The sequence below is a fragment of the Coenobita brevimanus genome, chromosome 101 (genome assembly GCF_032717465.1).
Source record: "Coenobita brevimanus isolate Jiangsu-jjx chromosome 101, ASM3271746v2, whole genome shotgun sequence".
Classification (NCBI taxonomy): Eukaryota; Metazoa; Arthropoda; class Malacostraca; order Decapoda; family Coenobitidae; genus Coenobita; species Coenobita brevimanus.
In genome coordinates this window covers 72,609,665-72,630,372 of record NC_137054.1, presented here as the reverse complement: position 1 = coordinate 72,630,372, position 20,708 = coordinate 72,609,665, and the positions used below count along the sequence as shown (strand labels likewise).

The 20,708-nt window shown below is 41.6% G+C and overlaps 1 protein-coding gene across 1 annotated transcript; it reads right to left on the bottom strand.

The window, feature by feature from the left end:
* Positions 1-207: 207 nt before the first annotated feature.
* On the bottom strand, positions 208-20,387 carry Ns2 (nucleostemin 2). The gene is made up of 7 exons (XM_080284380.1): positions 20,284-20,387; positions 16,235-16,373; positions 14,583-14,701; positions 12,209-12,346; positions 11,086-11,214; positions 8,164-8,334; positions 208-3,099 (listed from the first exon to the last, which is right to left on the bottom strand). The coding sequence occupies exons 1-7, from the start codon at positions 20,368-20,370 to the stop codon at positions 1,306-1,308; spliced, it is 2,577 nt and encodes an 858-aa protein (XP_080140506.1). The 5' UTR covers positions 20,371-20,387; the 3' UTR covers positions 208-1,305.
* Between the last annotated feature and the right edge of the window lie 321 nt (positions 20,388-20,708).

The window sequence follows — 20,708 nt, the reverse complement described above, 5'->3', positions numbered from 1 at the left end:
CCCTGGAAGATGGTGGACAGCAGAATGGCAACTTCAGGCTGCAGCAGAATGGCAACTTCAGGCTGCAGTCCAATGGTTCACATCTGGATTAACCTGGAGCTACATCAGCAATTGTAACTAAATTCACCTCTTATTTTTTCCAGGAAGTGATATCTGCATAAACAGTTGCTTTCTGACACATGCTTAAAAGGTACTTCACTTCTTTTTTTTATTTTTTTTTTTTAATACAATGAATGCCATACAGTTCCTTACTGTGTACTATCATCAAATACTACTGATATTGTACTCAGCATGTGCACAGTCAGTATGATAATAATTCATCAGTTACACATTACAATATGTATATGAAGCCATGATTTACTGCAGCTGCTCTGTATTAAGACAATAAAGCACGGATATCAAAGAAGAATTCTAGAACACTGGGTATTACATGTCTGACCTTAGTTACCACAATGCACATTTCGCCCAAACATGGTGTTATCTGTCACCACACTGACATATCTGCCACAGCACAAGCCGCATGACTACTCAAGAGGCTCAATGGTGTGGGATGATGGTGTGGTCTGAGTAATGGTGTGGAGTACAGATATGGTTTGGGTAATGGTATGGAGTAAACATGTAGTCTGGGTGATGGTGTGGTCTTCCTCCATACTTCAGGAAATATACACCAGTGTGTTTAATACTGTGTTTATCATTGTTTGGTACACTTAAAACCAGTCTGAGGTGGTTAGGGCAGACTAGGAGGTCATTATGAGAGGGTGTAGAGTTAGATCATAAACTGTTTTTCCCACAGGCTCTGTATCTCCCATTGTTCTACTTTCCATATACTGTTCCTGATGTCAGCCAATAAGCTGACTTACAAGTGAGCTGACTGTATTGTACATAGTAATTTATGCAAGATATGGGAGTATATCCTTCAATATACACAGTTAATCACCCAAAGCAGCAGAACCAATGCCTTTTTGACAACCCTAATCAAACCTCATGATTAGGCAAATGACAGATGATGAGCCAACACCATGATATATTGGATTCACTGTCTACAGACAGTAATTTCACTAGCTGTGTAAGCACAGCTACATAATGTACTATATATATACTGTAAATCTGGTGAGATATCTAAAATACAGTATATGATGACGTGTCCTTTCATTGTCACACTCAGCTGCTGTGATGGTTTGTGCCTTGTATAACATCAACTGTTAATGTATTCATAATTACTATACAGTATATATACCTGTGAATAATTATATTATACATTATGATAGTTAATATACCACAAATTAATTTTTCTGCTTGATAAGCCTACTTTCTTCTTTTCCTGTGGCCTTGTGATCCTGACGGCAACATGCCAGGCTTCACCTTATTCCGATTCCTGTTCTTAACATTTGTTACCTCATAAAAATTGCTCCCTACCTTCTTCCTCTTTCCTAATCCCTCTAATCTTCGTCTTTCTTTTGATGTCAATGGTTTGCTCTCTAGTTCTTCACCAGGACGAAGCTTTCGCTTTCTCCTGAGCTTCCGGATAGAAGTAACAGTAAAGGTTCCAGCTGCTGTGGCTACTTCTTCTTCATCACTGGACAGTAAATCCTCTCCAATCATTTCCTCATCCTCTGATGATGTCTCTTCTGTGCCTTTACTTATTTCAGCTGAAGCTTTCAGGGTACTGGCACTCTTATCTTTGTCATTTCCAAAGCAATTTTTACCACTGCTTTCATCAGAATAATCCTTAGCTTGGTTTTGCACTGTGTTACTAGAGGACTGTTTACTTTCTTCAACATTGCATTTTATGTCTTGTAAATTATGTTCATTAGTTATTTTATGCTCTAGTTCTTTGTCTCTGTTCTTCACTCCATCCTCTTCCATTACTACATCACTCTGATGCTCTTCCTTTACCTTCTCCTCACTAATATCTTCCTGTTGCTTCCCTTCTTTTACCTTCTCCTCACTCTTAACTTCCTGCTGCTTCTCTTCTTGTGGCTTCTCCTCACTCTTATCTTTCTCCTGATTCTCTTCATTTACTTTCTCCTCACTCTTAACTTCCTGCTGCTTCTCTTCTCTTACCTTTTCCTCACTCATATCATCCTGCTCCATCTCACTCACTTCTTCTTCCTTCTCCTCACTCTTATCGTCCTGCTGCTTCTCTTCTTTTTCCGTCTCCTCACTCTTATCTTCCTGCTGCTTCTCATTCACACCTTCCTTCTCTTTCTGTTCACTCTTTTCTTCTTCCTGTTCCTTTTCTAACTCCTCCTCTTCATCTATGTAGTCCTGAGGTTTCTGAGAACACTCTTCTAAAGGTCTCACATCATCTCCTGAATATTCAAGACTCATAATTATACTGCCTAAATTCTGACAAACTGATGGATTATTTATGGGCTTCAGTGCCTCCTCCTCCTCCTCTTCCTTTTCACGTATTTTTGTTGCCATTTCTTCATTCTCAGCAGTTTTCTGCTGATCAAAATCAGAAGAATCATGACCAGGAGGGGGGGCAAAATATGGTATCTTACCTCGCTGCCAGTCATTGAGAATCATCTTTGAAACAGTATTTACGTCAGGTTCCCCTCCTTTGAGAAGCTTGCCTGAGCGGCGTGCCACTTTCTCTACAAAGTCTTCTGGGGTGTTCCAGTCATCCACCTGATATGTTTTCATGATGTACTCATGCTTCACTCTTTCTAAAATTGGTGCAATATAATCAAATGGATCCTTTAGATATTCAACCCTGACAGCTCCTTTCAGCACCATGTCTGTAGCTGACTCATGAGAAGGTGGTACAATCCCTGGACAGTCTACGAGATAAATTTTTCGCATGAGGGTTACATATTGCCACACCTTTGTCTCGCCAGCTAAAGGGGCAACATTGCATACCTTTTTGGCTTTCATTGTATTAATGATGGAGCTCTTACCAACATTAGGGAAACCTATAAGACCAACACTGATCTGCTTTCTATCTTCATGCAATTTCCCAAACTGTCGGAGTATGTTAATCAACGCTCCTTTTCCATAAGGATTTTTGATGGACGAATGAAAGGCCAAAGTGGGATACTCAGCGCTTAGTATGGCCACCCACTTCTGTGTAACCCATACTGGTACCAAGTCTACCTGTAAGTAAATTGTCAATCAATAATTTTCACCAAGTAACTTGAGAAAGCTAGCATATAAACAAAGAATCAATCATCATCATCATCATCCAGACCTCCTTTCCCACCTTAGGATGGGGTAAGGAGTAGCAGCATCCAGACAGCCAAATTTTGCCCAATTCAATGGACCACACTTCTATTCACTCTTCATTCAAGCCCCCAGAATCATTGCTCCAACTGTTAGGCCAAAAGGTTTCACCACATACTGCAGCTTCGTATACTGTATACCTATCCGACAGAGTCAATGCAAACACTACCATGTTAAAAAGGGGTGCCAAATCCCTGGTCATGTGTTTCTCTGCACAAAATTCATCCAGCCAGCTCGATCTCATCTCTTACCCTCACCAACTTCCATACCTCTTTTCCTCACACACTCATCCATCATATCTCTCCACCTTTTTCTTGGCCTACCTTGCCTCCTTCCTCCTTCAAATTTGCTCAGATATACCTTTTTCACCACTCTATTTCATCCATTCTCTCCACATGGCCATACCATCTCTGTACACTCTCTTTGATTCTGGTGTCCACAGATTTCCTCACTCCACATCTTTCATTAATCACATTATTCTGTATCCTATCCATTTTCAGTACTCCACATATATTCCTCAACAGTCCCATCTCCACTGGTCTTACTCTTGACTTTTTGACTTTTCATTTTCATGCCACACCATAGTCTCACATCCATATGTTACAGTTGGCACTAGCACTCCTTCGTGTATGCCTCGTGCACCTGCAACACTCAAGCCTCTGTTTCTTATCAAGGCCTTCATAGCAGCAGCTACTTTCCTTCTTTGTGTCATGCTACTTCCCATTTCCTTTGCACATTTTCCTCTCTTTTCTATCACTGTACCCAGGTATGTCCCTCACTAATTCCAGTCTCTCTCCATTCACTGTAACATCACACTGGGAGTCACCTTCTCCCTCAATAACCATCACTTTACTCATTTCTACAAGGCATGATGCTCACAGGTATCTACAAAACTCCGCACTAGTCCACCAAGCTCTTGTCCAGTATTTGCAGGTATTAATGCATCATCAGCATACATCAAAATTGTGATATTCCATGCATCACCATTCATTACCATTACTCATGTTTTTATTTCTCTCATCACCCCATCAACATATATATACTGAATACAATAACTTACTATTTTAAAATACAGTACATACATTGGCACTTTGCATGATCCCTGGGTAGAACTTTGTACTGAACTACCATGACAGTGGAGTGGTGCCAAATGCTCAGTAATTGAAAACATTCAACTTTCTCATTCCACATCCACATCAAATGGTTGCTGACATAGGTGGAAATTTTGTACTGATGAACTGGAGCACACAAAAACTTCTATGAATGTACTGTTGTTGTGAAGGGAAGAGGTAGATTGAGATGGTTTGGGCATGTTAAGAGGATGGAGGATGACAATTTGGTGCAGAGGGTGAGAAGTGTGACCATCAGGGGTAGGGCTGTAAGAGGCAGATCAAAAAAGACCTGAGACAAGGTCACAGAGTGTGATATCAGGGAAAAGGGACTGAATAGGGAGGCTGCCAGAGACAGAGCAGTGTGGAAAGCTGCCATTAGGTGAACAAGGCCAATGCATGCAAGAGTGTTGGAGCCTTTATAAATGACACGATATAACAGTGATGCAGAATTTCAACCCACAACAGTAAGCATTTTGTATGGATGCAACCTTAGACACTGGCTGAAATCTGGGATGAGACTATCATACAACAAACATCAGCCTGGAGTTATAATCTTGATTCTCAGAGAATTTCAGTGCTTAAAAAATAATCAATTACTCATCATCATTATCATCATCAACCAGACCTCCTTTCCCACCCTAGGACAGGGTGAGGAGAAGCAATGTCCAGACAGCCCAAATCTGCCCAATCTAATGGGCCACGTTTCCATTAAATCATCATTCAAGCCCCCGGAATCCTGGCTCTGTCGGATACGCCACAAACATTCATAACGTTCTGTAGCTTTACATAAATGTATCCGAGAGTCAATCCAGATGCTGTCATGTTAAAAAGGGATGCCAAATCCCTGATCATGTACTTCTCCTCACAATATTCATCCAGCCAGCTCGATCTCTTGTCAGTTCCCTAGCCTCACCGACTTCCAAACCACTCTTCCTCACACGCTCATCTAGCATATCTCTCCACCTTCTCCTTGGCCTACCTTGCCTCCTCCCTCCTTCAAATTTGCTCAGATATTCCTTTTTCACCATTCTGTTGTTGTCTGTTCTCTCCATATGATCATACCATCTCCGTGAACTCTCTTCGACTCTGGTGTCCACAGACTTCCTCACTCCACACCTTTCACAAATGACATTATTTTGTATCCTATCCAATCTCTGTATTCCACATACATTCCTCAGCAGTCCCATCTCCTGACTTTTCATTTTCATGCCACACCATAGCCTCACATCCGTATGTTAAAGCTGGCACTAACACTCCTTGGTTTTTTTTTTTTTTTTTTTTTTTTTTTTTTTGTGAGGAAGAAGGAACCAAAGGCAATGAGCCCGCAATACTGTTCGCTCCAAGAGAAAAACAAAATACAAGAGAGAGCCAAATTCAAGATCCATTCATTTCGAGATGCCTGGACACACTGCATTTGAAAGACTGGAGATCATAGGAAGCAGGAAATACAGACAGAGGGAGACAGTTCCAGAGTTGACCTGTTGCATAAATGAAGGACTGGGAGTAACGGTTGACTCTTGCATTAGAGAGTTGGACAGAAAAGGGGTGAGAGTTTGCTGCTAGATGGGTGCTACGCGCCTGTCATAGAAGTGGAGGAATGCATGCAGACAGTTCAGAGGAACAGTGACCATTGAAGTAGCGATAGAAAAGAGATAAAGATGCAACACTGCGGCGAAGAGACAGAGGTTGAAGGGAGTCAGTAAGAGGGGGAGAGTTAATGAGACGAAAAGCCTTTGACTCCACCCTATTGAGAAGAGCTGTATGTGGAGAGCCCCCCCATACATAAGAGTTGTACTCCACACAGGGACGGATAAAATCTCTGTATAGAGTCAACAATTGTGCAGGAGTAAAGAAGGAATGGAGTCGGCTTAGCACACCCAATCACTTAGAAGCAGATTTTACAAGAGATGTAATATGATCTTTCCAAGACAAGTCCCGAGCAAATGAAACCCCAAGCATGTTCAACGATGATGCAGGATGAAGTTGAGTACAGTATTATTAAACATAAGTGGATGTACCTGTGGAAGATTTTGTCAGGTTGATAGGTGCAAAAACTGAGTCTTTGATGCATTAAAAACAACCATATTATTTTTACCCCAGTCAGAGATACGAGCCAAGTCAGACATTAGGTGTGCCATAGCCTCATCCCTTGTTTGTTGAAGTAACTGTTGAGATGGACGTTGTGGGAATCGAATGGAAAGGTGAAGGGTGGAGTCATCAGCGAATGAGTGGATAGGGTTAGATGTACAGCTTAGAAGGTCATTGATGAATAAAAGGAAGAGAGTTGGTGATAGGACAGACCCCTGAGGAACACCACTGTTAATAGATCTAGGAGAAGAACGATAGCCGTCTACAACAGCGGCTATAAAATGACCAGAAAGGAAGCTAGAGATGAAGGCACAGATAGAAGGATAGAAACCGTAAGAGGGCAGTTTGGAAATTAAAGATTTATGCCAGACTCAATCGAAAGCCTTTGAGATGTCAAGTGCAATGGCAAAGCTTTTGCATGCCTCGTGTAGCTGCAACACTCAAGCCTCTGTTTCTTATCAAGGCCTTCATTGCACCAGCTAATTTCCTTCCTTGTGCTACTCTACTTTCCACTTCTTTTGCACATTTTCCTCTCTTTTCTATCACTGAACCCAGGTATTTGAACTCTCTCACCAATTCCAGTCTCTCTCCATTCACTGCAACATCGCACTGGAAGTCACCTTCTCTCTCAAAAATCACTTTACTCTTTTCTACATTTACTCGCAAAGCTCACAGACATCAGCAAAACTCTGCACTAGTCACCAAGTTCTTGTCCAGTATGTGCAAGTAGTACTGCATCATCAGCATACAACAAATTTCAGATATTCCAGCCATCACCATTCATTACTAATGCCATCCCCCTCTCCATTCCTCATGTTTTTACTTCTCTCATCACCCCATCCATAGATATATTAAACAACCATGGAGACAACACACAACCTTGTCGCACACCCACATCGACTGTGAACCATGCACTTAGATGCCCATTAACCCTTACGCATGCTTCACTACCAACATAAAAACTCTTGACGGCACCTAGCAGCTTACCATTTACACCATACATGCGCGAAACTTTCCACTATCCTCCCCTGTCCACTTTGTCGTATGCTTTTTCCAGATCCATGAATGCCATAAACACCTTATGGTTCTTCTCACAAGCCTTCTCCACTATATGTCTCACTGCAAATATTTGATCCACTCCTCTGCCACTCCTAAAGCCACCCTGTTCATCACTCACTAGGACTTCTGATATCTCTCTTATATTATAATTAATTAATTAAAAAAAGATCCTAGTCTGGACCAACATGCTGACTTGGAAAAAACAGAATGTTAGGTGGCTTTGGAGGATAGTATACAGTGAGAGAGAGTGGCACCTTGAAGTGGTTGAGTTGCAAAGCTAAGTTTAACAGTGCCCTGATTAAGAACTGAAAGGACACAGAGCACAGGAAAGAAAATATGTCTGGAAAATAATGATCAAAGCTAAATTTCCTAGAAAACGCAAAAGCTATATCATCAACACCTTTGTCAGCAGCAGTTCACTCTGCACTTCATTGCCACTTGTTATTCATCCAGTACAGGAAGTATTATCATAATCAAAAGTTTGCAAACACTTCCCTGTCAGCCATGATGATGGAAGGAGTTGCATAAAAAGTGTGAAATCAGTCACAATGAACAAGGAAAGATGCACTATTGACTTCCAATGAAAAATAAGTCATATGGAAGGCAAAACAAAATGATAGCAGGGGACTGTTTGCAAACTATTGCTTGTGACAGAATATTAAAACAAATAATACATTACCTTGTTGAGAACAAATATGAGATGCTTGTGGGGTGCTTCTTTACGCAGATATTTCTCAACCAATTTAGATCGTGTGCCCATGGGGTCTCGAGCATCCAGCACCTGGATCACAACATCTGATGAGTCGATCACCTTGTACAGCTCATTCCAGATGCGTTTGCTTTGTCCTGCCTGAAAGGAAAATGAGACTGAATGATTTTACAACAACTGGATCTTTACCCGAACACATAACTTTACTGTTTTACTGTCCACAGTGTACAGTATATGCAAAAGTAGAAATGAGTACAGAACTCCTTGCTATAGAATACTCGTAGAAAAGCATTCCACAAAAACACTGCAGACAACCATAGTCAAAATGTGAGCAGTAAACTCAACTTTCCCATATAAACTGTCGTGCTATGAACAGAAGCATTTTTATAGTGATCTGTTTGTTGCCACCCCTTATTGGATTAAGGTGTCTAACTAGAAACAGACAGATGGGGTTCTGGCCCTTACTGCAAATAACTGATCCACACAACCCCAGTCTATACTTTGTAAACCACTCAGCTCCTCAATCACCAGATACTCTGATACCTGACCACATATCTATTACTTTTTCCTTTGACAAATTTTACTCTCTACGATCATATTTACTCATGTACTATACTAAGAGGGAGGGGGAGGCCGAGGATGAGATGGAGGGATGGGGTGGAGAGGTATATGAGAGAGGGGGGTGTGAGTTGGGAGCAGGGCAGTGAAATGGCGGGGGACAGGGCGACTTGGAGGCGATTTGTTTGTGGCCACCCCAAACGGGATTGAGGCGTCTGGCAATAGATAGATAGATAGACTATACTAAGATAAAATCACAGCCTTCCACTCTTCCTCTGGTAGCTCCATTCATCCAGGCTTTCTAATTATTTACAACAAACAGTTTCTTAAATTCCACTGTAGTTTATCAGCTCTGCTGCTCATACCTCACCAATCCCAGAAGACTTCCTATCAAACTTCTTCATAGCATTCTTCACTTCTGCCAATGACACGTTTTCAGATAACCACCTTCCTTCTCTGTGTGCCATTAATATCAGTCATGTTAGCCATATCATCATTCCCATTCATAATCATCATCATCTCAACTGCTTTCCCCACCTTCCAACACTTTCTCCAGACTGTTTATACCATGTATATTTACATACTTCTCTGGACCTGGAGCGGTGGCGTCTTTGCCGTGGGTCTACCCCCCAGAGGCTGTCAAAGAGAAGAGGACAGCATGGGGGCCAAACCACCACAAGCCCCCCCGGCCCCTCATGGGGCTCGAGTACCTGGGAGTGGCTTCAGTCGCCCGGGCAAGTACCACATCTCCCAACACAACACACACAACAACACCGTTTTTTCTACACCGAGAAATGACTCCCCGGCTGTCATTTCTCGACGACTTCTTCTAGCCGGGGACATTGAGAGCAATCCAGGACCCACCAACAAATACATATGTCCAACATGCTCAAAACCTATCACGTCGAGCCGACAGACAAAGGGTTCAGTTCAATGCAACTCCTGCAAGAACTGGACCCATTACACCTGCACAACACTTGCATCCAGGAAACATTACACAAACTCTTGGACCTGCTCCTTATGCTCCTTCCCCCCACCCATCAACCCCCCTTCCAATCCTACTCCTACTTCCTTCACACCTCCACAGCCAAACCCACCGATCCTTCTCACACAATCCAGTCCCCCAACTCCTCCCATTCCAACCCATCTTAATCCACCTCAACCCTTACCTCCATCACAACCTCCTCCTACCCCTTCCCCTCCATCCACTCCATCTCCCCCCCCCCGTGCTGCAGCAGCTGACACACATCGCACACACAACATAAACATCCTTCAGTTAAACATAGATGGGATAAACACCAAAATACATGAACTCATACAATTCATCAAACAACAGAACATACACATTGCCATCTCACAAGAAACAAAACTACACAGAGCACAGAAAACACCGACATTTCATAACTTCACCACCATTCAACAAGACCGGGCCGACGGCGGTGGCGGTGGACTCATCACCCTGGTACACAAATCCATCAACTTTGCAGATACCAGTGCACACACAAAGTCACTTCTCCCCCCACATGACACCACAACAGAAATACAATCAATTAAAATACGCACTGGTAACAAATCACACATAACAATCGCTGACACATACATCAAGAAACCAAAGTCCTCAAAGTCAAGGATCACCTAGACATGAGAGGCACCCAGTTTCTTGCAGCAGCCTCCACAAACCCGCAAGATCCACTACAGTACATGGCAGCACATCCACCCACACCACGGAACATCAAAACAACACCCAGCACACGATACCATACACAAATACTGTCATCTCTCCCCCCTCGCCCACCTCAAACCAGCTTCCAGAAGAATATCCACACTCAGATCACTCGCCGCTCCATTCAGTCACTTAAAGACAACACACAGCTGCATGCACGGCCTCCAGACATCCACCCTTCTGAATCCTATCTTCCTCGTGAGGACAGGGTCCACCTGGCCAGGCTGAGATGTGGGCACCATCCAGCCCTCTTAAGCTACCAGAAGAGGCTGGATGACTCTGTCACTGATGCCTGTCCAGGATGCAACACAGCACCCCATACTATTAAGCACATTATGGAAGACTGCATTGAACACAATCACCTACGCCAACAACACAACATACACTCTTTGAGAGCTCTGTGGGAAAGCCCGGTCTCGGCCATGGCCTTCCTAAGGGACTCGGGGCTGTTCGGCCAGACTGCCTAGGGAACAACTACTACTACTACTACATACTTCTCTGTGTCTCAAATAAGAACTGAATTATGGAGTACTTTACATAAATAATAATAATTTAATATTGCAAAAAATGCTATTTTTGATGCAAGGACAATAAGCTGACATTAAACTGACCTTGAGGAACCATTCAGGTGGTAGCTCCTGGGCATCAGGGGCATCTCTCACCAGATCTAAATCCTTTGCTGCATCATATTTCTCAAATGATTCCTCAGCAATCTTGGCATATTGTGCAAAGTCACCAATCTGTGAAAACAGCATAATTAGAAAAGGGGGAGAAGGGAGATGGGGGGGAGTGGTTGCAAAGAGATCTTTCATTACTGGTATGTTGAATGTTTGTTGGCACTGCAGAAGTGAGGTGCATAATTATACGATTGTGGATCATATTCTCACTCGGTAAGGAGGCTCCCTAGCAACTCTTCCTCAATGATTTATTTTTGGATTCTGGGGCTATACTGTACAAAGCATGGAGACTTTTCACAACAACTAAGCTATTTTTGCAAGAAATGTAATGTGATCTATCCAAGACTGACTGTGAAAAGACATGCGATGACAGTAATACATGATGAAGGGTTGAGCTGAGCGTTGTTCAGGATAAGGGGTATTCTCTACAGAACACATAAGAGAAGTGTCTGCTGCATGGCAGAAAGATCTGGTCAGTGAGAGAAAATGTTACAAATAGACTGAAATGCACAAAAACAAAAATATTAGACATGAATAGGACACCATTGCATGGCAGAAATGAGATGAGTACAGGTGTTCTGTGAGTGGAGATGTGGCAGGGATAGCTATTATAGTTGAGAGGTGATGCACACTGGTAAGTTAAGATTGGGTGGACTAGCTGAAAGGAAGAGCGAGGATAACTGGTTTTTAAGTTACAGGCATGAATTTGGATGGAAGAATACCCACAGGCAGACTGAGATGACGTGGGATGCAGTCTGATGTAGAGAGACTGTGAGAGGAGACTGAGTATGGAAATAGTTTTGACTAACACATATAGAGCTGCCATCAGATGAAAGGACTAACACACGCTAGCAAAATCGCTGGTCTCTAAACAAACATAAACACAAACTATGTTAGGCTGAGAGCTGGTGCAATAAGAGATTGGATGACAGATACTGTACAGTATGGGCTTGGGCGTATGTCCTAAAGCAACTTGTCATATGAGGTACATATCACACAAGCTGACCACTACAACACATATAAACAGACACAATAACAACAGGTCAGCTACACTGACCTTTAAGCTTGGCTTCTTTCTCGTCTTCTTCTTACCAAAGACACTGGTGTACGGTTCTGTGTCCAGGATGTGCACACGCTGGTTCTTTGCAACCTCATTCAGCAATGAGATTGGTAGTGAGGTTTTCTTCATCACAACCTGCAAGTGTAGCATTTAACTAATAAATGCATCTCTCTCTCTCTCTCTCTCTCTCTTTCAGTGTCCATGCATGCATACATGCATGCATGTGTGTGCATGCATACATATGTATGTGTGGATGTTTTGATGTTCTGATATGAAGTTATTTAAGTTCATGTGAATATAACTACAAAAACAAGTTTCAGAACCCATTCCAACCATGGCACTCCACTGTCTATGAAGACCTCATGTGATGACTTGTCACTGACTTTTATTCAGCCAACCTTCTATCATGGCACTCCACTATCTATGAAGACCCAAGGGGATATTTGTACTGACTATGAAATGTCAGTGTGGCATATGTCCATAGCAACAAAACAAGCCAGGCAAAAAGTGGAGGTGGAGTGTGTATGGCTGGAGGGGGGAGGAGGATGGAAGGATAGGGGAGGAGGGATAGGGGAGAAGGGAGGGGGAGGAGGGAGAGGGGAGAAGGGTTGCCATGCACACACACCGCTGTAGGAGGTATGCTGGGGTATGGTTGGTTGGAAGGGGACAATGTGAAGATGATGCAATGGGGCTAAGGGAGGCAAAGTGACGGTGGTGGTGGGGGGGGAGGTTCCTTCTCCCCCACCTTAGGGGGCCAATCACACCATACCACCCCAGACACTCTAGCTCTCATTGGTCTGATCCTATATACAGTACGTCATCAAAGGGGCGGAGTTACCCTCCCCCAATTTTTTTTGTGTTTTTAGCAATCGTGCGGGACAGGCTAGCGTGTCAAATTACACAAAAGCATGATCATGTGGCATCGGTCTTAAGGGGTTAATACTTTCTACAATCCTTGTCTATCCACCCTGTCATATGCTTTCTCCAAATCCATGAAAGCCGCACACAACTTCTTTCCCTTCTCGAGAAACTTTTCCACTAAAGATCTAAGAATGAATATCTGAACAACACAACCTTTTCCCTTCCTAAAACCTCCCTGTTCTTCTCCAACTAATTCCTCAATTATTTCCCTATTTCTGTCAATAAGTATCCTACCATATACTTCTTCTATTACACTAAGAAGACAAATGCCCCTATAATTACCACATACTTCTTTTTCCCCTTTTCCTTCGTACAGGGGAATAATTATTCCTGACTTTCAGTCCTCCGGGACTCTACCTTCCTCCCAGGCCAATCTGCACTACAACACAAACTTTTTATGTACGACATTGCTTGCCCCCCAAAACACACAACTAATTTACAAAGTTACTAAGGTAATTTGAAAGTTAAAGATTTGTTCCAGCCTCTGTTGCCAGCTCTCCAGATGTTTAGTACCACAGTGAATGTTTCACCTAAACCCCTGAGAGACGATGACAAGGAATCTTGGAAGAATGTAAAATCACCAGTGGAACATCCCTGATGGAACCCATACTTTCAGCTAGAAAGATGGCTGAAAGAAATGGGGCTTCAGAATCTTCTTGCTCAGGAAAACAAACACTGCAAATACAGGAGCTTACTGCAATTTGGTGACAGTTCAATGGTCTGGAGTCACCATCCCTTCTTAGGATATGCTGAAAGAGAGCAAACTTCCAGCAACAAGGAAATATGCATCTTGAAAGACAAAGGCAAACAAGATTTTGAGAGCTATTGGAGGGACATCGCCACAACTGTATACCTTCTTAATACCAAGGGCAGTACATCTTTTGAAGAAACTTTAATGACAGGCATGAGGAAGTCAGAAGGGGAAAAAGATAGAGGAACAGAACCGAATCATCCAAAGGCAAAAGTCCCAGCAAAGAGCTCAGTTTTTTCACATAAGGAATCAGCTACAAAGCATTCGGGGTGAAAAAGAGGAAAGATGAAGAAGTACAATTATTGGAGAGGTTTTTGGCAAGATACCAGAAGGAGACTGAGGAGTTTATTTAAAAGTTTACTGTATTTATTATAGATGAAGTTGTATTTTTAATCTAAACAAGATCTCATCCATTTCCTTATTCCATATACAGCACTATAATACAGTATATACTTCACCCATTTCCTTCCCACACACTAACAATCAAGTAAATCTACACAAATGCATACACACACACACACACACACACACACACACACACACACACACACACACAACTCAAAATTCCAATCCATTAATACTTTGGATAATACTGTACTCTTGATCACTCAAACTATTCACATACCAACTTCAAGACTTTAATTTCCAGTTTATTATAAGAAATATTAATCATAATGGTAAGAAAACAACATACCGTACCTGATAGGGATCCTTCAATACTTTTCCCATCTCCTCTTGGAAGGTGTGAAGTGCTTTCTGTCCAATTACTTTAGTATTGCCAAACCACCGTTGGTTAGGTTCAACACGAGCCTGCGTACCTGGAAACAATATTCCGGACTCATTACAGGCCTGGTGGTATAGTGGTTAGAACATTCCAGTCTGAGTAACCAGCTAGCAAGTCTGATCCCCAAGTGATAAGGTTTTTAGATCATGTAATGCCATCCAGTGAAGTAGACTGGTCACCTACTGCTAAATGAAACAGACTATAGTAGCCCAGCCTAGGGCCCCAGCATTCTCAAAAGATGCAATAAGGGAATGGCCATCATCATTACAAATTAAGTTATGAACTTCTTTCAAAGCAGAGCTGGGGACATAACTTAGCCTCATGTTTCACCACTTCCACTTCCTACTTCTATCTGCTGGCCCATATTCCTAAGCTGAGAGAAGCTTGATACGGTATGTTTCTTTGCATATGGTAACTCTGTGATATTGCAGTAATCCATCAGGAATGAAAGTGACAGACATCCCCCACGTAAGGAACAAATGCAACTGAACAGTAGGTGAACTTTTGTCATTGATTATACAATAATGTTGCTTATAATAATCCACAAGCAACTTTTCAGAAAGAGCTGACCCCCATATACTGTCTATGGATATGAAGTTTATGATTACTCCATTTCTTTAATTAATGCATCTGATATGGAGCACAGACAGATAATGTCAAATATGGCATTATCTGTCAGTGCATGGATGTATCTGCCACAGCATGGGCCACGTGGCTGTTCAAAGGTTCACTGGCATGAGATGCTGGTGTGGTGTGGGTCATGATGTGGGGTAATAATGTGGAGAGATGATGACAGGTGATGATGTGGGGTGATGGTCTGTGTGTGGTTTATACCCCACACTTCAGCCTGGTTAACAGTACAGTGTTTTTAAAAGTGTTTATTGTTGTTGCTACAAGTACGGCCAGTTTGAGGTGGTTATGGCTGACTTGGGATGTCATTTGGGATGACTACGGGGAGGGCGTAAACCATAAACTGTTTTTCCCTTAGCTTCTGCATCTCCCATAACACATATTTCCATAACACTGTTCCTGATGTTGACCAATTAGCTGCACTGTACATGAGCTGACTTTACAGTACCTCTCTAATCAACTGGCCCCAAGATATCCCCAACTTTTTTCTTTTTGGTTCCCCAGTTTAAAAACCAAGGATGAATGAATGAATGAAATGAAACCTTATTTATCTAAGATCAATCCAGTATTAGAATAAAGTGCAAGAACACTTAAACTCAATATGCAAAACAGTTTTTCCTTGGATGCAGACCCTTAAATAGGCAATTCCAGTGAGGGTTGCCATTATGACCTGGTAGTCCATACGCAGAATGTCAAACCAATTCTGGATATATGAACTAGATCAAATTAAGTGGAAATGTAAAAGCTTTTAAAAAATGCAACAGCTTGAGTGCTAACTACAAAAGAATATGACAACAGCTGTCAAAGTTGAAATGCTGTTGGTGGAATGCTGATGATATGCTGAGGTAGCCTCAAAGAAAAAACACAGTTAAGATAAAGTACAATACCACAATATATTTTGCCCACAAAACAAGTACAGCTATAAGTCATTGCTTACCTGAGCTAAGCCGGTTCTGATAGGCTGCTGCTCTGACGATTTTTCCTTTACTATTGCGCTTGGGCTTCCCCGAGCGATACATCTGCAATCGCTTGATGGTTGCCTTGTCACGGGAATAGGGGGCACCACGGAGACTGACCTGCAAAACAAATATCCAACTACAGCCATCTCAGCTAGACACCATTTTTAACCACTCAGTACAGTGACAGCTATTATCTTTGTATTCTTGCTAGCTTATCACAATTTTGTCAAGCTGTTTTGCTTTGGTTAGAAACAGTCTCCATTAACCGTTTCACAACATCAATCTCTCTTCCCAGGTAAAATCTGTGCCAGAGCAGCCAGCATCAATAAAAAATACAGTACATCACCAGTGCGAAAGGATTAAAGTTAATACTTACCGTGCCCATTTAGTTCGAGAGATCATTTATTTCTAGGAAGTGAGAATATATTCTTTCTAAGCAGTGAAAGCGTAATCTTATCCTTTTATTCCAATTAAATACTTTATACCCCTGGGGGTAAGGTTTTTTTTTTCAAGAATACTCCCCCAGTATCCCTGCTTGTCATAAAAGGCGACTAAAAGGGTTGGCGGAGGGTTAGTGCCCCTCCCCGGAAAACAACTAACCAAAAAAAACAAACAAGAAGCCTCGGACAAGGACTGACCAAACGATGACGACCCAGGACCGGACAAAGGACTTGGTAATGGCTACATGGAATGTAAGAGAAGTGAATGATGAGGTGAAAGAGAGAGAAATTGTCCAGGTGCTTGAGGGTGCAAAAGTGGATGTATGTGGAATGACTGAAACAAAATGGAGAGCAGAAAGTGTGAGAGAATGGGAGTATGGATGGGGTATATGTGAAGGAGTAGGTGAGAATGAGAGGGCAAAGGAAGGAGTATGTATAGTTGTGAGTAAAAGATGGAAGAAGAGCATAAGACAGTATGCATCAGTAGAGGGTGAAAGACTGACGAAGAGAGTGTATGTGAGTGAGGTGGAGGGGGGAAGAGGGAGGGGGAGGCCGAGGATGAGATGGAGGGGTGGGGTGGAGAGGTATATGAGAGAGGGGGTGTGAGTTGGGAGCAGGGCAGTGAAATGGCGGGGGACAGGGCGAAGTGGAGGCGATTTGTTTGTGGCCACCCCAAACGGGATTGAGGCGTCTGGCAATAGATAGATAGATAGAACTGACTGAAATTGGTAAAAAAAAAAAAAAAAACTCCATAGTGGATGACCAAATTCACTCAGCTATGGTAGACGATGAAGATGTCTCAAATAAGTAACATCTATCCTCTCATTATGGAGTCCCATGAGACACTGGTCAAGCACAGTGAAGTGGTGGCACTTGTATGTGATGGCTGCACTTTAAAAAACTGCAACTACTTCTGGTCCCAGGTTAAAAAAAAAAAAAAAAAAAAAAAAAAAAAAAAAAATCTTAGAAACATGCCACAAACACATTAAACAAACAGAGAAAAAAATCTACACATTTACAAGGCTTAGAAATATTTACAATGGATGTATAGTACCGTATTCATTCCAGCTTGGTGCTGGCGATAATTCCTTTGGTAATGTTAACATTCAACTATGTTCACAAAAAAATTTATTCATAATACTGTATTATTTCCCACTATTTTCATTTTCATCATTCCATTCCTAAGACTCATTGAAAAAAATATGGATTACATACCAGTATAATAAAATACATGAAGAGGACTGGATAAAAGCAGAACTATCAAATATGTCCGGTGAAATGGGCTAAACTTTCCAACAACTACCAAGTTAAAATGGGATGCCAAATGCTTGTCATCTCCCTCTCTAAACACACTACTGTACATCCATCTGTTCTGATCCCTTGTCAAGTTCTTAGCTTCGTCAACTTCCATACACTATTTCACTTTCTCATGCACATTCGTATAAAATATCCACCAACTTTTCTTGGCCTACCATGCATCTTCTCCCCTTCAGACTTGATCATATATACCCTTTTCACAACCTATCTGTAACCATTCTCTAAAAATACCATAAGCATACTACTGACAGCCAGCGAAAATGCTGTATGATCTTCCCATTATTTTCCTACAGAGATGACATGGCTGCACTCCAATTGTACTGCCAGCATCCTACAGCAAGTTGGTGGTTTCTAGTGGCATTCAGCATCTCACCAATACTCAACATTCTGCTGGAGGAAAGCTCAACACACAGTCATCTCTCTTCTCAGACAGGGATTGTTTGCAATACCCCCTACCACTACTGCCCAGGATTTTATAGCTACAGTGGCCTTCAGTTTTTCAACCATCATTCAAAACAGGTTCAATGACAGAAAAGGCCTGAATTATATCCTGGAGGCAAGATAATATCTCCATCAAAGAAATTTATTGACGAAGCAGTCACACACTGTCACCCATCATCGTGCTCCTTGCTGTTGCCCACTCTGGCACCTGGTGTCTTTCCTGCCTTTAAACATCATGGACATATTGACAAAAGACATCTAGCATCACAGACAACATTCTTTGAGGAGATGTGAAGACAAACATGTAATTCTGCTACACTGCACTAACAGGGTAGGGTCATGTGGAGTCAAATGTGACGCCTTTTTTGTTTTTTGGGCTGCCACACAAAACTAAGCTGAAATCTGAAAGTTTTATATTTGCATCAGAACATTACATCTTTTGGCTATAAAATGAGACATGATTAAAAAAAATTGAAAAATTATAAATACAAATTTTTTTTGGCTAAACTAAGGTAGGTGTGGCCCGTTTGACCCCGCAGCTGATGGGGTCAAACAGGCCACAGTTTTTAAATGTTTATCAATATGTAAAAAATAATTAATCTGGTCTACTCATATATCAAACTGTAGGGCATGAACTCCTCTTCACTATGGTTGTGGCTATTCCTGTTTTGGCAGTCTGTGTGGCACGTGGCAGTCTATTAAACTGAAGTGATGCTCGATGGTTTTTTTAGTCCTTATTTTCAGCTACCCGTAATATATAAAATCTGCACTGTAACTGTTCTCTTTTTGTCACTGATTTCTGCTATATTCTAACATTACACTAATGTTTTATATACAGTACAAATCACCTATTTACAAAGACGTACTACTGTTATTTAGGCATTTCAGTATTTCTCAACCTCAGGCACACTACACTGGCCATGACTGCCACAAGCTGCTGGAGGTTGGATGATGGAGATGATATCTTCGACTACATACTCATGGAGATCTGGACGTTTAGGCCACTTCCAGACCTTCGGGTTGCTCCCTGTCATACAGCTGACTTCAACACCAGTCTTTTTAACTTTCATAACTCGCCCAGGGAAATACGAGCCTTCGTAGAACACAATAACAAATGTGGCACCGTCTTTCAGGTCTTCCACTTCACTTTAGGCTTAACTGTTGTTTCCTCTTCATCATTAGAGTTCTTATCAATACTGTAGGTTCCCAAAGAACTGCCTGACTAGGTTATGCAAATGAGATAAAAATCTAGAGAAAAATAATGAGGTGGCCCATTTGATGCCATTTTACTAAAACCATAATAGCTCAAAAACTAGTAAAGATAGACAGATGACTTTTTTTGCACATAAAGCCAACACCCTGTGGTATACACCGTTTTTTTTAAATTCTTGTTCTATATTAATTACTTTTTGACAGACACCAAGGTTTTTGGAGGTGAAATTTTCATGTTTGAAATTTTCGCACTTTTCGTTCTACTTTAGCATCACTTTTGGCATGTTTTCGGAAAGTTCTAAAATTGGTTTACATATTACAAATCTGCATTAAAAGAGCTTTCAAATGAGCTATTATCTTTCAATTTTTGAAAATTTGAAATTAGAGAAAAAATGGAGAGTTAAGATATCAACAAAATGGCCCGTTTGCCCCGGCGTTCCATCTGACCCCGCATGACCCTATGGTATTTATACTAAACCAACATACTTGTATGTATACCGTACTGCACTAACAGTAAACAGGTATTTAGGCCTATACTAAACCAACATACTTGTATGTATACCGTACTGCACTAACAGCAAACAGGTAGGCCTATGTTTAAACTGTACTCTACTAACCTGGTCCCGAGGTCGGTCTGGGTTCATTGAGTTGTTTGACTTCCCCGACCCCTCCTTTTTCCTTGCTCTCTTCATTGTCTTACCCATTGTAAACTTCTCAGACCAACTTCTGGAATATAAACACTGATTAAGGTCAGACAAAAAAAAAAAAAAAAAAAAAAGCACTAAAATAAATATCGTAGATAAAATACAATAAATAAAAAAATAAATTAAATACTGTACCTGTAAATAAAATTAGGCCATAGCTATACTGTTTTTTATACACATATATAGCAATAACACCATGCTTCCCCTTACAGAATCCTGATGTTGGGGTTGGCCATGGTACAACTAATATTTCCTATGTACTGGAGGCTAAACCACAGGCTGGAAACTGCCGAGGAAAAAAAAGAAATCTAATGCGTAATAAGATTTGTAACAATGTC

Coding starts and splice junctions, on each gene's coding strand:
- Ns2 (XM_080284380.1), bottom strand. CDS start 20,370: ATGGGTAAGACAATGAAGAGAGCAAGGAAAAAGGAGGGGTCGGGGAAG. Junction 14,702..16,234: donor TCAGAACCGGCTTAGCTCAG/GTAAGCAATGAC, acceptor TATTGTTTCCAG/GTACGCAGGCTCGTGTTGAA. Junction 12,347..14,582: donor TATTGAAGGATCCCTATCAG/GTACGGTATGTT, acceptor CTACACTTGCAG/GTTGTGATGAAGAAAACCTC.